A 20,059-nucleotide genomic window follows, 5' to 3' on the forward strand; every position below is an offset into this window, starting at 1 on the left:
AAGATAGCGGTTCTCTATCCTAGATGCTCGCTGGATCGCCCGCGGAGCTGTAAAAACAACCGGTGCCCAGCCCCACCCCCAAGGATTCTGGCTGTTTCCGTCTCAGATGAGGCCTGGCCTCCCGACTTCTAAACGCTCCCCAGGGCGTTACTAAATGTAGCGGGAGTTGGGAACCATTGCTCCCTCCGATTACAATAAAAAAGGTCCGTTTACACCGATCAAATTCAGATGTATGTTGAAATCACCTGGCGAACTTCAAAAATACCTACTCCCAGGTTCCCACCCGAGACTGTGTGTGGGCCGAATTTTGGAAGTTTTGTAAGAGTCCCAGGAGATTGTAATCTGCAGGCGAGTTTGAGAATATCTTGTTTACCAGGTGGTGCGAGGGGCGGGCGCAGTGAGCAACGCACGCCACTGGGTGGCGCTGCCCACTCGGCCCGGCGTTTCGGGAGGCGTGAGCCGCAACCTCCCGGGACGCACCTGACCCGCCTCCGCCAGGCGGGCCGCGGGGCATGCAGCCGGCCGGGGGCAGGGCTCCGGGGTCGGGACCCGGTGACAGGCTCCCGGGCAGCCTCGGCCAGCTGGACCACACCGCTCTCCAGATGCTGCTCTTGGACGCCGACCGGCTGGAGCCCGTGCGCAGCGGGGCGCGTGAGCTTGCGCTCTTCCTGACCCCCGAGCCCGGGACCGAGGTAGAGGACTGGGGGATGGAAGTGTCTCGGGTTTGGGGGAGGGAGTATGGGGCCCGCGCGCCTGGGGAAGAAGTGGACGGGTGCGGCCCCCAGCGTGCTGGTATCTCGACGCGAACCCTCAGCTTCCCCGTAGCATCCTCTCGCACCCGGCGGAAGGGCTCCGGACCGAGAGTAGGGGCGCGAGGGTCCCCTTTTTCGCGGAGCGGTGACTCCTTGGCGCTACCGAGATATGCGCGGCAGGTCGCGATGGCTTCCCTTTCCAGCTGATACCGCCCCTGGGGACACAGACTGGCCTCCCATCCCCACCCACGGCCCGCCAGCTTCGGCCGGGACGCCAGACCCAGGCGCACTGGGAGCTGCTACCCTTCGCCAGGCTGGGTCCTGGGGGAGGCCGACCCCCTGCCAGGGCGCGGGGCCGCTCCGCTGGGAGCCGTTTGCCAGTCGTTTGCCAGCCGTTTGCCAGGGAGGAGGCGGACAGGCTCCGTCTGTGCGGGGACGCACCCGGCCTCGTTCCGTCTGTTGCTAGGAGGGAAAACACCTCGTCTCTGCCTGTACTATTTTAAACGCGCAGAATAAGAAGTAGATCTAAAACTAGACCATTCTTCCAGCGGAAGCCAATCTGTTGACAGGCTGTGAAAAAGTTACTTACCCAAGTCCACAAAGAGTTACTTAGGTAGGACTAGAAATTCAACTCATTCTCTTTTTAAATCTCAAAAGCAGTGCAGAAGTATATAAAATAAAGGGTGAGTACCCACTCCGTTTTCTCTCACACCCAGACCCTAGATCCCTGAGATAACCATCAGTAAGAGTTTGATACACAGCATTGCAAACATTTAAAAAATGCATTTACAAATGTGGGCATGCATATAAATCAGTGGTTTTCAACCTGTGGGTCGCGACCCCTTTGGGGGTCGAACGACCCTTTCACAGGGGTCGCCTAAGACCATCGGAAAACACATATATAATTACATATTGTTTTTGTGATTCATCACTATGCTTTAATTATGTTCAATTTGTAACAATGAAAATACATCCTGCATATCAGATATTTACATTATGATTCATAACAGTAGCAAAATTACGGTTATGAAGTAGCAATGAAAATAATTTTATGGTTGGGGGTCACCACAACATGAGGATTGTATTAAGGGGTTGTGGCATTAGGAAGGTTGAGAACCACTGATACAAGTATTAATATATGTTCGTTTTTATAAAACTCCACTTGATACTGCAATACGGTTCTGCAACTTGCTTTTCTTTACTCAAAACAGCATGGACAAATGGGGAGTGACTGCTAATGATAGGTACAGAGAGCTCCTTTTCAGGGTGATGAAAATGTTCTGGAATTAGTGGCGATGGCTACACAACTTTGTGAATATACCGAAAACCACTGAATTGCACACTTTTAAAAGAGTGAATGATATCTCAATCTTTTTGAATGCCATGTCCAATAGAAACCTAATCTGAGCCACAAATGTGAACCATGCATGTAATTTTGAATGTTCTAGGAGCCACATAATAAAGGAAAAAGAAACAGGTGTGATTAGTTTCAATGATGTAAAATTACAGTGTATCCAGTATATATTCCAGCACGTCACCAATGTAAAAAAAAATTAATGAGATTTTTACCTTCTTTTCATTGTACTAAGTTTTTGAAATCAGGGTTTTCATATTGAACTTACAACACATCTCAGGTGGGACGGACCACATGGTAAGTGCTCAATAGTCAGCTGAAGCTGGTGGCTTCCTGAGGAGAGAGGGTAGGTCCACATCATTCTTTGGCTTCCTGGTATCCCACGATTAAATGCCAATTACTTCAATTTCCTGGACACGTACTCTGTGGGTCATGGCATTGCATCCTGGCAGTGACCCAGTGGCTAGGAGGGGGTTATGTCAATCATGGAATTGGGGGCATCCTGTGCGTGTACTGGGACTTATGACCTGTGCCCCCAGGGATGGGCATTTAGGTTGTCCACAGATTTTTACTGGTTTAAATAAACTGAGTGCCTTTTTGGTCCCTCTCTCCCTTGCCCTCAGCAGCGAGGTGTCCCTGTGCCCAGTGGCTAAACCTGAGCTTCATTTAGTCTCTATTAGAAACAGCCTTTGAGAGAAACTCTGTGTATTAACTTTATTTTCTCACTCGGGGCTCTCTTTCATGCAGACTCCGGTTGGCTCACGCTCATTTGTAAGGGCTGTAATGAAGAGTTCCGCTCCCTGCAGCTTGTATGGCAGTAAACCCACTTAGAGTGCTTACTGAAGTTTATTTACCAAAAGCAGCAGAAACTATCAGAGTCGTCATCTGCAGCCTCTATTTAAAGCTGAATTCATTAGCAGGTCGTTGAGCCAAGGCTCTTTGCAGATGGGCAGATGAGTGGGACAAGGGCGGCTTGGTTTGGGACAGGCCTGGCACCCTCCCCCCTCCAAAACCACTTTTGGCTTGTAAATGGAGCTGTAGGAATCTCAGACCAGCCCACTTCCTGGCCAAGTGGGCCCGCTTCATTGAACACCTTGAACCCCTACTATGTGACAGGCGCTGGGGACAGCACAGCAGTGAAACACACAAGGGCCCTGCTCTGGTGGGACAATAAACATGGAACACACAAAACCTCTAAAGGCGACAAAGGCCATGGAGAATGTGACCTGGGGTGTTGTGACGGTGTGTCTGGGGGACAAGCGGCAGGGAAGGCCTCTCCGAGAAAGCCAAGACCTAGTGGTGACCACAGAGGAATGTGCAGGGAAGAGGAAGAACAGAGATCTAGGATCCAGGAGGGTGAATAGCAGAGGGACCACCACCTTGTCAGGCGAGGTCAGGGAGGGCTTCCCTGAGGAAGCGTCATTTAGGCTGAGCCCTGAAGCATGAATAGGAGTTGGCTGAGAGGGAGAAGGAAGATACTCCAGGCAGAGGGACCAGAACTTGCAGAGGCCCAGGGTGGGATGAAGCAGGTGTTCTTTGGGACAGAGGGGCAGCAGGTAGAGGGGAGCAGAGGGAGGTTACTGAGGAGGGCGGAAGCCGGGCCCAGGACTCTGTATTGCCTCCCAGGAGAGGATACGGGAGCTCGCAAGGGACAGCGGATTGAGATTGGCTGGCAGGTGAGCATTTTATTATTTTCCACTGCACTGGGAGTTTTCTGTCCAACCAGCTTTTCTGTGTTTTGCTTTCTATCTCTTTCTGCTTCGAACTTCCTCTTTTGGGGGGAGTTTCAGCAGGGGGTGTCTCCGGAAAGCTGCTTCAAGGTGGTAGGGAGAGATATTTGCCTGTTGGATGCTCTGTGACTTACCAAGAGGGGGAGCTCAGCCACCCCCCCCCCATGGCTGAGCACTGACGCCCTCACCCACGGGTGAATTTCTGAGCAGGCTCTTTCAGAATTCCATTTGGTTCCTGTGCTGGGACATGGGGCAGGTATGGCCCCCAGAGGGGTTCATGGCCCAGATGGAAGGCAGTGACAGAAACCAGCACTTTTTCACATGCGGGCTCTTTGCTTTAGTGGCAGAGGATGATGGTGGAGAAAGCATCTGGGACCTTGAACCACACGTGGATTAGATCAGGAATTGCCATCAGATGGCCCAGAGGCTGAATCCAGCACTTGGAAGTTAATGGTTTGATCCGGAGAGGGTTTCTTCAATGGGGGATTTTCATTAAAAAAACAAAAAAACAAACCTGAACTTCCTGTTTATTTAATATAACAAACAGTCTCGTAATCCTAGGTCCATATTTCCTAGTTGCAGCCCCTTGTTTGCCACAGTCCCCACTGTTCCCTATTGTGTCCCCCATACTGAAGCTGGTGTCAGTCACCATTTGCCCTTGTGCTTGAACTTTTGACTTTTCAGTAGTCATGGTAAGAGAAAAGGGTGCTATTTCATTAAACCACGTGTCTGGACTAAAGTAGGAAGACATAGGTTAGCCAAAGATACCCTTGAGTTTTAAGAAAAATGTAGAAGAGGCTATTTCTTTGGAAGCAAAGAATATTCCGTTGAGTCCAACCTACGAACACCATGTGCCTACAGGAGCCCCGTCTCCTCACATGTGTTCTGTCCTTGTGACTTGCTGGTCCCCTTTGGGCAGTCAAGCTTTAGGTGTTCAGATCGGGAGCCGGTGGGTAGAGCCGGGCACAGTCAATGCTGTCGCAAGCTGTGGGTCTGTGTTAATTTGCTCCCCCGGGCTTTGCGGCAGACCTGCTGTGTGCCGGGAACTGCGCTGGGCACCAGGGAGAGGCCGGGAGACGGGCGCAGTGCCCGCTCTCAGGCGAGCAGACTGCTGACGACCAGCATCGCCACGTGGTGATAGACGCCGTGAAGGAGACAGCAGAGGGGCTGGGGTGGGCACGCAGGAAGGACGGGAGGGAGCCACAGGGCAAAGGTCTGGCGGCGTGTGCATGGCCCACATGGGGGAGAGGTGAGGAGGTGTCGAGGGGGGGACCTCGGTGATCCTGGGGGAGAGGGGGCAGGGCCACACCCAGGGCCGTGGGTGTGGAGACTGGATCTGCTTCTGGGGTCGAGGGTAGAGGCCACTGATGTGCCCGTCAGTTGGACGTGGACTCAGCTGGCCACACCCCCTGAGTCAGAACCTTCAGGAGTGTGAGGAGCCAAGGCCAAGGGGGGTGCTTGGAGAGGGTCAGCCTCTGTCAGTAGGAAGTTCCTGTCTTTCTCCTGGCTCTGGAGGGAGCCATCCGGGCTCTGAACAGTCTTGTCAGAGGGCGGCTGTGCCGTGGGGGAGACTTAGCCCGGAACCTGGCTGACCTTCAGCACCAACCGAGAACCTTTAAAACGGACCAGCTCCCAGCAACTGGAAATGACCCCAGTGCCCGTGAGCACGGCTGGCCGCACGGTGATGCTTCTGCACCGTGGCCAGCTGCCCGCAGCCCAGGTCAGCTCTGACTGCCCCATTCCCCGTCCACTGAGGACGAAAGGTAAGACGCACGGAGGTGTGCGTGGCGCAAGTACAAACTTAAAAAGGCAAAAATACCTATTTCATTCATCTGTTAATAGGAGATGGAGTTAAACCAATCTCTAGTGGTGAGGCAGGGTATAACCAAGGTCAAGAGCACTCAGTAGGGCACGGCCACAGTCTCCAGACTTTGCCAATATTGGAGTCACCTGGAGATCTTCAAAAAATAAGAATAATACTGATGCGTGGCTCCCAGCCCTGGATACTCTGATTTCACTGCTTGGATGCCACTGGCCGCTGGGGTTCTAACTGCTCACCAGCAGGGTTTTAAGCCTGGAGTGACCTTGCCTGCCTGTCTGCTGGCAAATCACTGTGGTCGTTGATGGAGGACTGAGATGGAGGTGAGCTTGGGGATCTGAGCTTGAAACTGCCCCCCACCCCAGTGATTTTGATCGCAAGCCTTTTTGGGGTTCCCCTGGCCTGGCCTGTCCCACTTCTGTGAATGTCCCCATTCCAGTGGCAGCCCTGTGAGGACAGGGACCTTGCCCGTCCTGCCTGCTGCGGTGTCCACAGCCCCTGTACTGAGTGGCTCTGTGTATCAGGCAAAGAAACACCCTTTACAGACGTGTGGATGCCCCGACCCTCCTGCCACTGGTCAGGTGGGGCTGAGCGGTGGCGGGACGGGAGCTCTGGAGCCGCACGGCCAGGTTCGGATCTCGGCTCTGCACGGAGTGCGTCTCGGTGCCTTGTCTCGTCTCCTGTGGGTAGTTGCAGGGTTGGATGAGAAAATCCACGGGGAACGCTTGGCACGCGGTCTGGCCCCCAGGAAGCAGTCTGGGCACCTTAGCTACGATTCCTTGTGTGTTCATTCTGCAGATGTGTGTTGAGCAGGTGCCGACACGGTGCCAGGCGCTGGGAGGTGAGAGGGCGTGAGGGGCACTTGCGTCCTTAGGGCTCAGTCGGAGCAGGTGGGAAGGCGCCGGCGACGGGCACGCGCGAACCGTTCTATGCGGTGTTCGGCGGTGGGTGACGCCTGCCCTTCCCCTGTGCTCAGGATCACGATTGTCCACTCACAGGCACGGCCCCCTGCAGGCTGGAGGTCCAGTGTCCACTTTCCGGCCTCTACATCCGACCGAGGCCAGCCACGGGTGCCGGCGTTTGGTTCGCAGAGCACAGCTGCCAAACCCTCGGTCCCGCTGAGCCCCCGGCTGTCCTGAGCTGCGTGGCGGAACTTTGGCCTGTGGGTTTTTGGAAAAGTAAATCGGAGTTGGTTTTGTTTTTGAAGTAAGTTGTTTTACAAATAAAAAAACGTATGTGCAGGCTACAAAATCTCAAGGCCCTAGTGGCCAGAGAGTGCTGAGTGAGGCCCTCGTAGCTGGGGGGCCCGCAACGCCCCGCTGCTCTCTGCAGAGGCCACGCCAGTCAGGTCTGGGTCCCCTTCCAGGGCAGGCACGACAGGTCCTTTCCCTCCCCACTCCCCACTTCACCCCCCGCTTTCTGCACTGTGCTTTCTTCACTCGATACGTCTTAGAGATCTTTCCAGATGAGTACGCAGAGAGCAGCCCGCTCATCTCAGCGGCTAAACAGAATTTCATGGCCTGTCTGAATTATAATGCCGGTGACTGTTCCCCTGGGGACAGGCATTTAGGTTCCTTGGAGTCTTTTGCCGTCACAAAGTCTGTTGCATTAAGTAAGTACCTCTACACATACGTCACTTCGCATTTCTGCACGTAAGTCTGTAGGAGAGTTACCGGGTCCATGGATAGGTGCATTTTACATTTTGGCCACTGTTGCCAAAGTAACTTTCTTAGAAGTCAGGGGCAGGGCAAGTGTAGAGTAGAGTAGTCAGCCCTGCCTGGACTCTCCACCCTCCAGGTCAAGGGCCCTTCTGGGGCAAGGGTGGGAATTCCTGTTTGCCTTGCTTTGTGGTTCCAACCCAGGGCCCTGTGTTCCCTTCATTCTGGCTTGGCCCCAGCTCCTGGAGGAAGCCCAGGGCAGGTATAGAGCTTGGAGCTGAGCAGAAGCCAAAAATGTGCCTGCAACTCCGTGTGGCTGCGAGTGGGTGTCCTTTGGTCAGCACAGCGGTTTGATTTTTAAAATCCTCAATATTTGGCGGTTTCCAAAAAGTGGGAGTTTCAGATAAAAATTCAAATGTCTGGTCTCTCCAAAATTGTCGTAGTAAAAAGGTGCAGGACTTCAGTTGAGTGGCTTGGGCTGAATGGACCTTGTAGTTTCTAAGAGGAGTCTTGTGTGTGTGTGTGTGTGTGTGGTGTGTGTTTATAGCATTACTGTCATATAATTCACATATCATACAATTCACCTGCTTGGAGTGTACAATTTAATGGCTTTTTGTATGTATGTTCACAGAGTTGCACAACCATCACCCGCAATCAACTTTAGAACATTTTCATTAACCCCCAAAGAAACCCTCTCCCCTCAGCCCTCACTCCCCAAGCCCCCCACTAATCTACTTTCTATCTCTACAGATTTGTCTTTTCTGAACATTTCATACATGTTTGTGTTTTAAAGACACCAATACACCAGAGGTTTGAAGGCCCCATTAGCCTGTAGGCAGGTTTGTTTGGCTGTCAGTGTTTTTTAATTTTTAGGTTAGTTTTGAACATTTTTGAATTGGGAAGGTTTGCATAAATATCCGGACCATGGTTTGTCTCGAACAAAACGAGTTGGGCACATTCCCACTAGAACGAACCACTGGAGCCAAGTAGCAGCCTCCCTCTTTCGGTGGGGCAACAGGTCTCTGTAGGCCACAGTCCCTACCCCTCCCTGGTGTCTCCCTGCCCGGAGTATCACCTGCCACTTACGCTGCTTGTGCTGCTGTGTTTCTTAGAGGAATGTAAAAGGTCTCCGTCAAAAGTAGGAAACTGAAACAAGGGGTGTGCTGGGAACGATTCTTAAGCTGGCCCACTTCCCTTGTGTTCATTTCCTGCCTGGTTTCTGGGTCCCTCTGAGTTTGGACACCCTAGTAGGTTCCAAGTGACATCACCTCTTTTATGGGAATAGCATCTCACTGTCAGGAACCCAGAGAAATTATTTAGTTGACCTTCTTCAGCTTCCACCTCGAGACAAGCGAGTCCGAGGATTGTTTTCCTGCAGTTTTCAAATGGGGAAATTGAGGCACAGAGACAGTGAGAGGTAATTAAGATCACACAGCCGTCTAGGCTGCTGTTCTCAGGTGGGGGTGCCTCCAGAAGAATGCATTTCTTCTTCCCCCTTTCCTTGCTCATTTTTCTTTCCTCCCTCCTGCCTTCCTTTCTTTCTTGCAATGACTATTCATGGAGCACTGTACCGGTGACCAATTGTCAGGTGACAAGCTACACCCAACCTTAGTGGCTGAAAGCAACTACCACTTCATGGCGCATGATTTTGTAGGATGGCAGGGCTCATCTGAGCGGTTCTTCTGCCGCGGTGTCAGCCGAGCCTGCTCGCGGGGCCTCATACAGCGGGAGGCCTGGCCACACCGGAAGGTCCAGCAGGCCCTCACTTATATGTCAGGCAGCTGGTGTTGTCGGCCAAGGTATCTCAGTCCGCCTCCACGTGGCCTCTCCAGCAGAGTGCCTGGGCTTCTTCACGTGGCCGTTGTCTTCCAAGAGAGTGACTCAGATGCTGCAAAGTCTCTTGAAGCCTAGACACAGAAGTCACAGAGTGTTGCTTCTACCACATTCTACCAGTCAAAGCAAGGCATAGGGCCAGGCCAGATGCAGGGGTGGGCAGGAATGGGTCCCACCTCTTCATGGGCAAAGTCATATTGCACAAAGGTGTGTAGCATAGAGGGGAGATGGAGTGCCAGCTTTAGAAACAGAAGCACCTACTGTGTGCTAGGCATTGTTCTAAGCTCTGGGAATACAAAGGGGGATAAAAGAGACTAAACCTCCTGTCCTCCAGGAGCTTTTATTCTGATGGGAGAAAATGGCAAGAAACAAATAAAATACACAGTATGGTGGTAAAACTAATGAGAAAGAAATTGGGGCAGGATGGGGAGTGGTGGGGGAGTTGCAAGGTCAGGGGAGGCCTCACCAAGGAGAGGCCTTTGAGCAAAGGAAGCATAGGATGAACTTTACCAGTAAAAGGAGCAGCAGGTGCAAAGGCCCTGGGGTGAGGACAAGGCTGATGTGTTTGGTGGGCAGTGAGCAGTAGGTGATGAGGTTGGAGAGGAGGTAGAGGGTCCGGATGGTATAGGGAAGGGACAGGCTATTTGGCATTACTGAGTGAGGTGGAAAACAGGAGAGAATTTTTAAAAAACCAAGATATAGTGCATATCACATAAAATTGACCCTTTTAAAGGACATATTTCAGTGTTTTTTAGTATATCCACTTACGTTGTACAAACGTCACCATGACCTAATGCCAGAGCGTTTGCCTCACCCAGAAAAGAAACCCCATAACCATTAGCAGCAGGTCCCTATCCCCTCTTCCCCTCATTTCCTGGGGGAGGACAACCACCAGTGCACTTTCTGTCGGTGGGTTTGCCTCTTCTGGACGCTCACATCAAAGGAAGCACGTCATACATGACTTGTGTGTCCGGCTTTCTTCACTCAGCATGTTCTCAAGGTTCATCCATGACGCGGCAGGTGTCAGAACGGCGCTCCTTTCTGTTGCAGGATAATCTTCCACCGAGTGGCTGGGCCACATTTCGTCCGCTCACACACGGACACGGGGCATTTCTCCTCTTTGGCGCTGATGAACAGTGTACGCATTTTTGTAACCAAGTATGTTTGGGATATGTTTGGATATCCTTTCATAGGTGTGGCTGGATCGTAGGGTAACTCCCTATTTAAGACTTGCAGAACTACCGGACCGGCGTCCCAAGCTGCTGCACAATTCCACGGCCCCGCCAGCAGCGCGTGAGGGTTTCAGGTGCCCCACAGCCCCGCCAGCCCTTGCCGTTTTCCGTTTTTGTCGCTGTGGTTTAGTGGAAGGTTTCGAGCTGAGGAGGGCTTTGGTTTCAACAGGATCTTTCAGGGGAGTGGGTGGAAGGGGAGCCAAAGAGGAAACGGGGGGCCCGTGAGCAGGCTACTGCACTGGCCCCGGCAAGGGAGGACGGTACCTCGTGCCAGCGTGGTGGCGGGGGAGGTGGGGAGAAGCGGTCGGGTTTGGGATGCGTGTTGGAGGCAGAGCTGCAAGGGTTTATGTACAGGTGGGATGCGACGAGGGCGGAGAAGGAGAGAGGTGTCAAGGATGCCCAGGAATGTGGCCGGAGCAGCCGGACAGTGGTGTTGCCACCTGTTGAGTTGGAGGAGATCATGCGTGGAGGGTCTTTCCCTGTTTTCTTGTGCCAGTCACGGGGTGGGCAGGGCAAGCCCTTTTTCTTTCTTATTTTTTGCAGCCCAGCTGGGAAGTTTTCACTGGCCCTGTGGTAGGTGGGAGGGAGGGAGAAGAAAAAAACAAATGCCATGACTCACATGTGTTAAAAAAAAGTGTCCCTTGGCCATGCCCTGAATGCCACTTGAAGTGAGCCACGTGGGTCCTCCCCTTCGGAGTGGGACAATTTGTGCCCAGGGAGGCACAAAGGACGGCGGGGGCATTCGTTTTCATTATGGGCCTGTTAAAAGGTGTGTGGGCTGCAGCCTGCAGGATCGGAGTCTGAGGCCACTCAGCGGATTATCTGGAGAGAAAATCGTCCCATGAATGGCTGTGGGCGTGGCGGGGTGGCTGATCCTGAGCACCTCCGTGCTGGCTGGGAACATCTTGGGGCTCGTTCCCCCCTTAGCCCACTGGACAGTGAGCGGATGCCCTCGGGGCTCCCGCCTGCTTTGAGGCACCGCCCCAGGACTCTAGCTGACAGGTGGCAATAAAGGGGCCACACTTTGCCTTCCCCTGAGAGCACCTTGGGGGTTCCAGACTTCAGCTCTGGAGTCAGAGTGTTCAGGGTCCGATCTGGGTCCGTATTTATGGGGCTGCGTGACAAGCTCCCAGTCCATAAAAGGGGGACATTCCAGCACCTGCTCTATGGAGTTCTCCATATAGTGATGAGCCCCCATTTTTATGAGAGGGATAGAGAAAGCACCTACTATGTGGTGGCATTCTGTTAAACGATTTAGCCATATTTATTATATCAGGTTAACCTCCTAACAGTCCTGCCTAGTGGCGGTTCCTGTCACAGGGGAACCCACCAAAATGCAGAAGCTATGCCCTTGGGGTAGGGTCACACGTCTGGCAAAAGAGGAGACAGGATTTGAACCCCGGATTGACTAACTTCCTTTCTGCACATGCCAGGGTAGGTTGAAATGTGCTTTCTGTGAGTGAAGAGCTTCAGGCTGTGTGTCCAAGGGGGGTGGTCTCTGTTGTCTACCTGTGCTCCCCGGGGGGGTCCCCAGACCCCATCCGTGCATCTCCCCCACATCTTGCTTGTTTTCCTCTGCATCAGAAGGAACAACCAAACCTTTTCTCACCTTCTTTCTCCCTTAGTGCATTAAAGACATTTTTTTAACCACAATTTTACTTTGGGGGAGAACTTCTTGTGTGTTTCCTCCCTCTGCTGAGGTCGACCCCCCCTTCCCCCCCCAAGACTCCCCCGTTCAGGCACAGAAATAGTCCCAGCTGTAAGATGAAGGTTCCAAGGCTGAAAATTGCAACTGGGGACTATTTATACTGCAGCCGGAAAGATGTTTCTTTGCACAGTCGTTTATTTTGTTGTGGTGGCGACGGCTTGCGCTGCACACAGCCGGCTCTGGCACTGTATAAACATTTCTTGGGGACAAGTGGGCAGGGAGGGAGCCTTCAGGTGTGGGGAGCGGTGCCAGGCCTGCCCAGAAATGTCTGGTGTTGCCTCCCTGGAGCAGAATGATGTGGCCTGGTAAGGCAGCGAAAGAGGTTCACGGTCTAGGCGAAGTTTCTTCCTAGATGCCTGCTAATTAGAAAACAAATAAGCAAAGAAAAAAGCAGGTGTTTTATAAGCCTTGAAAGCTGTACATACTTGGGGTGGGGAAGGTTCACACTAATTTTCACACAAGTGACGAAAGCAGTGGTTATAAACGGGCAGCCCCTTTCACTTTCATGTTTAGTTTGGCCCATGGAATCTTAAAAAATTTTATTTTTTTTGAATTTGTGCCACTGTTTAAAAATTGGGACATTTCCCATAAAATGAGAATTTCTGGTCTCTTGAAAAATGGGAGGACCTGCCACCCCCGGGCCTGCTTCCCAACTGCCGCTGGTGGCTGGCTGCGCTGGCACTCGGAGACCACCAGGAGACCCAGCGGCCCACTCCGCGCACTCACGTCGCCGCCCGGCCCCGATGGCTTGAGTTTGGGACCCTTGGAATAAAGTAAAACCTTCAACTCTCCCTTGTGAGACCCTCCAATCCCCACTCTCCTGGGATAAGTAAAGACCATGAATAGGGTTTCCAAAGAAACTACAGGATGCCCAGCGAACATTTGAATTTCTGATAAACAACAAACACTATTTTAGTGTAAGTATATTGCCTGACTTGTCACCGGTTGGTACACATGGCAGGCCTTTGTCTGCAGACCATGCACATATCTCTCGGTGTTGTTACAAGGTTAGGCTTGTATCCTGCACCTTCTGCAACTCATGTTTCCTCTCTGGTGTGTCTGTTTTTTCTTTTTAAAATTTTCTTTATTGATTTGAGAGAGAGAGTGGAAGTGGGGGAGGGGCGGAGAGACGGAGACATTGATTTTTTCTTCCACTTATTTATGCATTCATTGATTGCTTCTCCTATGTGCCCTTACCAGGAATCGAACCCACAATCTTGGCATATCAGAACAATGCTCTAGTCTAAGCAACTGAGCTACCTGGCCAGGGCTCTCAGGGTTTGTAGGAGCAGCCTTTGAGGCTGTGGACTCAAACCTACATGAGAATCCTGGCCACACCACAGGCTAGCTGGATATCCTTGAGCTGGTTACCTCACCTCTCTGAGCCTTAGTCTGCTCAGCTGAACAGTGGGGATGATACAGGTAGCTTTGTTATTTGCAATTGGTATTTCTATTATCTCTTTCGAAAGCTGCATAGAGGGGTTGGTCCACGGGGGCTTTAACTTGTCCTCAGGTGTCAAGATTGCTGCCAGCCTATCCCTGGTTCAAAGTGAGCCCACGAGAGGTTTTGAAAAGGGAAGGGAGGTCTGGAGGGAACTGGGCAGATAATCCTAAGATTTAGTTTGCTGGGTTTTTTTTTTTTCTTTTTAACGAAGGGCATTTGTCTCCCTGGAAACCACTTGCTAATCTCCAGGATATTGTCTCTTTTCAGGCGAAGGAGGTGGAGGAGACCATCGAGGGGCTGCTCCTCAGGCTGGAGGAGTTCTGCGCTCTGATTGACATGGTGAGTGTCTGCCGGCAGGTGTGGGTTGAGACCCAGGCCTGACGCCTGCCCTTCCTAGAGATTTTCTGGGGAAGCCACTCGGGTGGGGACTCAGCGACCAGAAGGAGAGGGGCAGCGGCCAGAGGAACACCACCCCACTCTCTCCCACTCCCAACGCCAAGGCGTCCTCAGGCAGCCATCTTGACCATGTCCTTCCCCCACATGGCTTTTATTCCATGGAGGAGCCAGGAGTGGGCCACCAGGTGGCACTCTCGGGCACCAATGCGGGGAGCCATTCAGCGGGGATGCTAAGACTATATTTAACTTTCCCCTGCTCTGCGCAGTCCGCCAGGCAAACATGGAGCCGGCCAGGAAATGGCTCAGGCCCGTGCGGCCTAGAGGAGCCTGCAGCCCAGACGCAGCCCCCGGCAGGCTGGGCGTTGGGTCTTGTCTGAGTCCTTTTGCCCTCTCTACCTTTGCCTCCTACTCTCTTCCTTTTGGGCTTTTTGTTCTGTTTTCTTTTGCTATTTTGGATCCAGTCCCCTTGGCTGGGTGGGGCAGAACATGGATGTGCTACCTTTGGCCCAGAAGACAGGATCTTCACTCCAGATTCTGCAGAGATCTCTAGATCCTGGCAGCCCCAGGATGGCTGCCAGCAGGTGTGAGGCCCCAAGGAGCAATGAGAGAATTTTCTGGCAATTCCCAAGCAACCAGAGATGGAGGCTTCTGCCTGGAAGCCCAAAGGCTAGAGCTCTACACTGTGACCAGGCCCTGCCTGTCCCTGGAGCTGGGGAAGCCCGGCTGGGCCTGTGGGATAGGTTTGTGCCCCCGAGAAGCCAGGTCCATGAGAGCCTAAGGAAGTAACAGTAACAGCGGCCTGAGATGTTGACTCAACATCTGCTTTGTGCCAGGGACCCGTCTCATCTCATCCCCCCCCCCCCCAGAAGCAACCCAGCGTGGTGGGCACCATGCCATCTCCATTCCTGCAACAGGCCTGCTTGGTGGCAGCCTGGAGCACGCAGCAGTGACAGACAGACGTTCCCATGTGCATTCTCCTGAGAGCCAATTTCCTAGTACTGATGGTGGTTCGGGGGGCGGGGGGGGGGGGCGCTGGGTGATGAGACAGACTTTGGACGGCCTGGATAGCCCTTTCTTCATCAGCAGCTATTGGACGCCCCCTCTGAGTGGGTCCCGTGTGAGTCAGAGGATGCAGAGAGTCAGATCCGACTCTGTTCCTCCTGAGCTCCCAGTCTGTCAGGGGAGCCCGATTTCTGTCCCCGTCACTGTCATTTAGGGTAGAAATGCCATCATGAAGGTGTGCTCAGGTGCAAAGCAAGGCTGCAGAGGTTTTGAAAAGAGAAAGAGCATCTGGAAGGAACTGGGCATGGAATCCTAAGACTAGTTTGCCTAAGAAAACCCCAAAAAGCAGAGGTCTTCATTCTGCCTGGGAAATTGGGACAGCTTCGCAAAAGAGGTGGTGATGAATTTGGGGGTGGGGGGTTGAAGGCGCAGCTGAAAGAATTCAACCACTGGGCGAGCGGGTGTCGGGCAGGACTGGGCTGTGGGTGTGGTATGCCAGGCCCAGTGTGATCAGGGAGGGCCCAATAGGGAGGGGCGAATTTGGAAGGTGGTGTGGACTGGTGATCCAGAGACATTTTTATTGGCAAGTCCTAGCCCATCATTCTCCTGTGAAAAGGGACCCACTGTCCATCCAGGAGGACAGCTGGGGGTGGGAGCCGGCCCGGACAGGCAGAGGGGGGCCCAGGCCACGCTGCCTTGAGAACTGCCGAGGCTTCTTGGGTTGGGAAGTCAGTGTTTGGGTCGCCAGGAGGCCCAGGATTGCAGGCTGCATGGAGAAGCTCCTCTCCAAACTCAGAGCCTGGAGATGCTTTTATACAAAGATTTTAATACTGAGGTCGCACACAGGTGACCCACAGGCCCAGTCCTGCCTGCAGATATATTGGGTGTTTCCCAGAGGGGGAAAAAGAAAAGGAATTCGCTGCTGACATTTATAGAATGTCATGCAAAAATATCTGGATTTCTGGCTTTTCTTACAAAAACAAAGATCTGGCTTCCCCCATGGGTGCTTTTTCCCACCTGGCCAGCATCAGCGAGAGCTGCATAGTGGCTGTCCCCTGTGGCAGCTCGCCACCTTCCCCACGGCCCCCTGCCAGGTACGCCTATCACCTGCTGGTGTGTGTTACGGTAAAGTATATTTCTCTGTACTTTGGGCCCTACTGGAAGCGGGCAAATAAAACCTGACCAAGAGGGCCCCATGTTTCAAGCAATGTAGGAGAGTGCACTTCCCATGGATGTGAAAATTATTCCAGCTTGTTTATGTGCAGACGAGGGCGTCTGTATTGATAGGTTGCGCCCAGTCAGCACTTTTGTGGCCCCTGGAGGCGTTTTGAGTTTGGAGTCCCCACGTTGATGCTCTGTGCTGTGCTGATGCTGTTTAGATCAGGGGTCCTCTGGGCCCCAACAGCTGATGCCTAGCTTACCTGGCATGTCTGCCTCCAGGTGTTATGAGTTCCGTGGCACAGAGAGAGGTCCCCAGCTATCAGTTCTGGCTCAGATCTGCATTTCTTTCTTGATCAAAGCTAGGGGTTGGTGGGGACTTCTGGGGGGGCAGGTGATGTCACACCATGGACCACTGTCTGGGTCCCTGCCCTGGCTTTTGGAACCACTGATCAAGTTTGAGGCCTGAGAGAAGCCAGACTCCCTGGCACATGGTCCAGAGAGAAACCACTGCATTTCTGATAAAAATCAGACAGTTCGAAATGAGTGGCTGGCTTCCTGTCTGATGCATTAACTCCTGTGCTGGCCTGTCCTTGATCACTCGCTCGCTGAGACTAGAATTTACCACCATGTGCCTGTGACCTGTTTTGACCTTAGATAGAGTGCCAACGGCTGCCACTTCAAGCTCGGAGTCTTCCTGCTGTGGGGCCTGGGGCTCAGTGTGTCGCCTTTCTGTACCTTTATTTTCTCCTCTGGCAATCTATTGCTCCGGCAAATTAATGGTGTAAACAACCCATTTATGATGTGGGCCAGGGCAGGGCACAGAGTCCAGCCTGGCTGAGCCTCATAGCGCCTGCTGGGGGGGCGGAATGTCCCGGTGGCACCTTCCCTCGCTTGTCAGGGGTCTGAGCTGGCAGTGTACGGTAGCTGGGACTGGTCGGTATACCTGTTCTTCACGCGGCCTCTCCACGTGGCTAGCTTGGGCTGCCTCACGGCATGGCGGGCTGGCCCCCCGCGCGAGCATTCCAACAGACGGGAAGCAGAAGATGCCAGTCTCTGGAGGCTTATATAGAAATTGACACAGTGTCACTTCTGTTGTATTTTTTTTATGGTCAAAGCAGTCGCATAGCTCACCTAGATCCAAGGAGAGCGGACATAGATACCCCCCCTCCCCGCCCCCGGAAGGAGCATAAAGAAGTTGCGGACGTCTTTAACCCGCTACAGGTGGCATCCATCTCCAGAGAGTCAGCGTGAGGGGCCCAGGAGGCAGGGATGTGCGCCTTCCCTCCGCGGGGGGGTGGCCGGGATGAAAAGGGCTGACAACAGCAAGTGCAGACGAGGATGTGGAGTAACGGAGCTCTCATGCGTTTGCTGGTGGGAATGCAAAGAAGCGCGGCCGCTTTGAAAGCAGTTTGGCACTTTCTTGTGAAGTCAAACAGACACCCTGTATCCCAGCAGACCTCTTCCTAGATAATTGAGACGAGTGTCCACAAAGACTTGAACGCAAGTGTTCAGAGCAGCTTTGTCCACGACGCCCCAAACTGGAAACGACCCAAATGTCCATCGGCAGTAGGAGTGGGAGAATAAGTTGTCACTGATTCCTACACAGACCTGGGAAGGAAGGGACTGTGCCCAGCAGCGTGATGACTCTCACAGATGTGATGCTGAGTGAAGGAAGCCAGACAGAGAATCTATTCTGTGAGGTTGCTTTAATAGGAAGTTCAAAACCACGCAAAACTGCCCCGGCTGGGTGGCTCAGTTGGTTGAAGCATCATCCCATAACACCAAAAGATTGTGGGTTCGATTCCCCGTCAGAACACATACCTGGGTTGCGTTCAGTCCCCAGTCGGGGTGCATAAAGGAGGCAACCAATTGATGTTTCTCTCTCTCTCCCTAAGATCAATCAACACATCGTTGGGTGAAGATTTAAAAATAAAAGGCAAAACTAATTAATGACGGGAGTCAGAGAGAAGTGAGCGTCAGGAGGGTGCCATGCCTGGGGAGAGGCCTGACGGGGCCTCTGGCGTGCTGGGACGGTGTGTGCGTTGGTGTGGGCGGTGGGCACACAGATGTGAACACACATGCACTTCGATGGAGCTGGCCGCAGAAGGCCTGGGCACTCTGCTGTGTGTCATTTGTGCTCAATTAAAAATAATTGCTTAGCACGGTGCCTGTGATGTACTAAGTGACCCATACACAGTAGCTACCAAGGTTGTTGTCACCCATATCAAAGCCCCAGACGGTGGTAACACTGACAAGGTTACACACAGAAACGGGACTTGGACAGCCTTCTGGCTCAGTGCCCTCTGGGCTTTGGGCAGCTTGTCCAGGCCCTCTGCAATCTCAGTGGCCGCGGGCCCACCTTCTGGCTGCAGCAGACTCTTCCTTTGCTCACATAAATGGAGAAAATTTCCTGTTGGCCTCAGCCCAGCAGTTGCATTTGGCATTGGTGTGTGTTCCTGGGTCAAGCGCGTTTGGCTCTCCTTCCTGGGGGCCCTGAATCATCTTGGACAGCCGTCTTTGCTCTGTGCTAACCCCCACCTCCACTGTCCAGACTTTGGGGCTCTGGAGACCAGCTATGGGGAATGGGGGAGGACAGGCTGGGGAAGGAAGGGAAGGGTCTGACAGGCCCCCAGCCTAATAAGCCTGGCTGGGGGTTTGTCCTGGCAGGGGCTGAAAAAGGACTGATTGCTCATTGACATCTCTTCGCTCTTCTTAGCGACGTCCAGAATGCGCAAACTCAGATGCCTGTGACGTGATGATGTGTGGTGGGCTGGGTGTATGAAAAGAAATGAGTCGTCTCTTTCCTTTGACTTCCTTATGAAAGAAAAGTGCATAGTGTACCCATGGACACCATGTTGGGGATACACTAGGGAGCAGTGGGGACTATGGCTAACCAAAGGGGGCAGCTGTCACCTAGCTCTAGCTGATTGTTGCCACATGGAACTTGGCCTCAGTGTGGCCTGGTCTTCAGCAACCAGAAATCTGGGTTTCTAAGGGAAATAGTCTTTAATTTTATGTCTTGGCACCTAACTGGGTTGTGCTTTTGTTTTTGTTTTCGTTTGTTTGTTTATTTTTTGAGACAGGCTGGCTCTACGTGGATAATACATAGGTGGAACATGTCTGTGGAGCTCTGGTGTTGGGTGGTGGCCTCAGACCAACCTGGACGAGAGTCCTCCGCCTCCCACTTTGTAGCTTTGCGGTCTTGGGCCAGCTCATTCAGTTTTCCTGAGTTTCTCTCAGTTTCGTCCCCTGTAGAGTAAGGCTGAAGGTAAAATAGTTCCTCTTCACAGGGTCCGTTTCCCCAAAGATGACCCTCTACGTTTCCCCCAAGTACATGGCCTGCCTTTGGGGCAGGTGTGGATACTTCCCTGACACCCGGAGTTCTGTGGGGAAGTGTCCTCAGGGAGGGGCTCGGGCTCAGTCCACAGACCCTCTGTTCTTCCAGTTCCTTCACATTTAAAGGAAGGCAGGGAGCTCTGAGAATCTTCTCTCTGCAATGTTCCCCTCACTCCTGTAGGTTCCTAAAACCAATACGTTTCCTTACAAATTAATAGAAAGAAAAGATCGCATTAGATTCACTGTGTTCTGACCTTGCCCTGAACTATCTGCTCTGGGCTTCCCTCTAGAAATGTGGCCTTGGGGAAACAAGGGGGTATTGAGGACTTCTTTCTATCACAGTAGCAGATCTAGGTGCCTGCGGGAGCCAGTGAGGCATTAGGGAGTGGTGGTGACTGTGGAAGTCAGAGCCAATGTCCCACCTGGAGGGAGCAGCCTTCCATGCCTAGGGGGACATAGGCCCCATGTGGCTAAAGCTGCTGACTCTTAAGAGAATTTGTACATCCAAACGTAACCACTTCAGTATTCTTCAGTCATTTTTATGTGTTCTGTTATGGAATAGTTTTAGATTTACAGAAAAGCTGAAGAGGTAATACATAGAGTTTCCTCCTTTAACATCTTACATCACCACGTA

The 20,059-nt window shown here is 52.7% G+C and overlaps 1 protein-coding gene across 1 annotated transcript in view; it reads left to right on the forward strand.

Moving 5' to 3' along the window:
* Positions 1 to 407: 407 nt before the first annotated feature.
* BCAS4 (breast carcinoma amplified sequence 4) overlaps positions 408 to 20,059 on the forward strand; it is a 48,939-nt gene continuing 29,287 nt past the window's right edge. Inside the window, exons 1-2 of the mRNA XM_090286565.1 lie at positions 408 to 692; positions 13,798 to 13,869. Coding sequence (XP_090142691.1) covers positions 513 to 692; positions 13,798 to 13,869 — 252 coding nt within the window. The 5' untranslated portion in view covers positions 408 to 512. The remainder of the gene's footprint in view (positions 693 to 13,797; positions 13,870 to 20,059) is intronic.

This window comes from Furipterus horrens, unplaced genomic scaffold, assembly GCF_987537825.1.
Source record: "Furipterus horrens unplaced genomic scaffold, mFurHor1.1.pri manual_scaffold_8, whole genome shotgun sequence".
Classification (NCBI taxonomy): Eukaryota; Metazoa; Chordata; class Mammalia; order Chiroptera; family Furipteridae; genus Furipterus; species Furipterus horrens.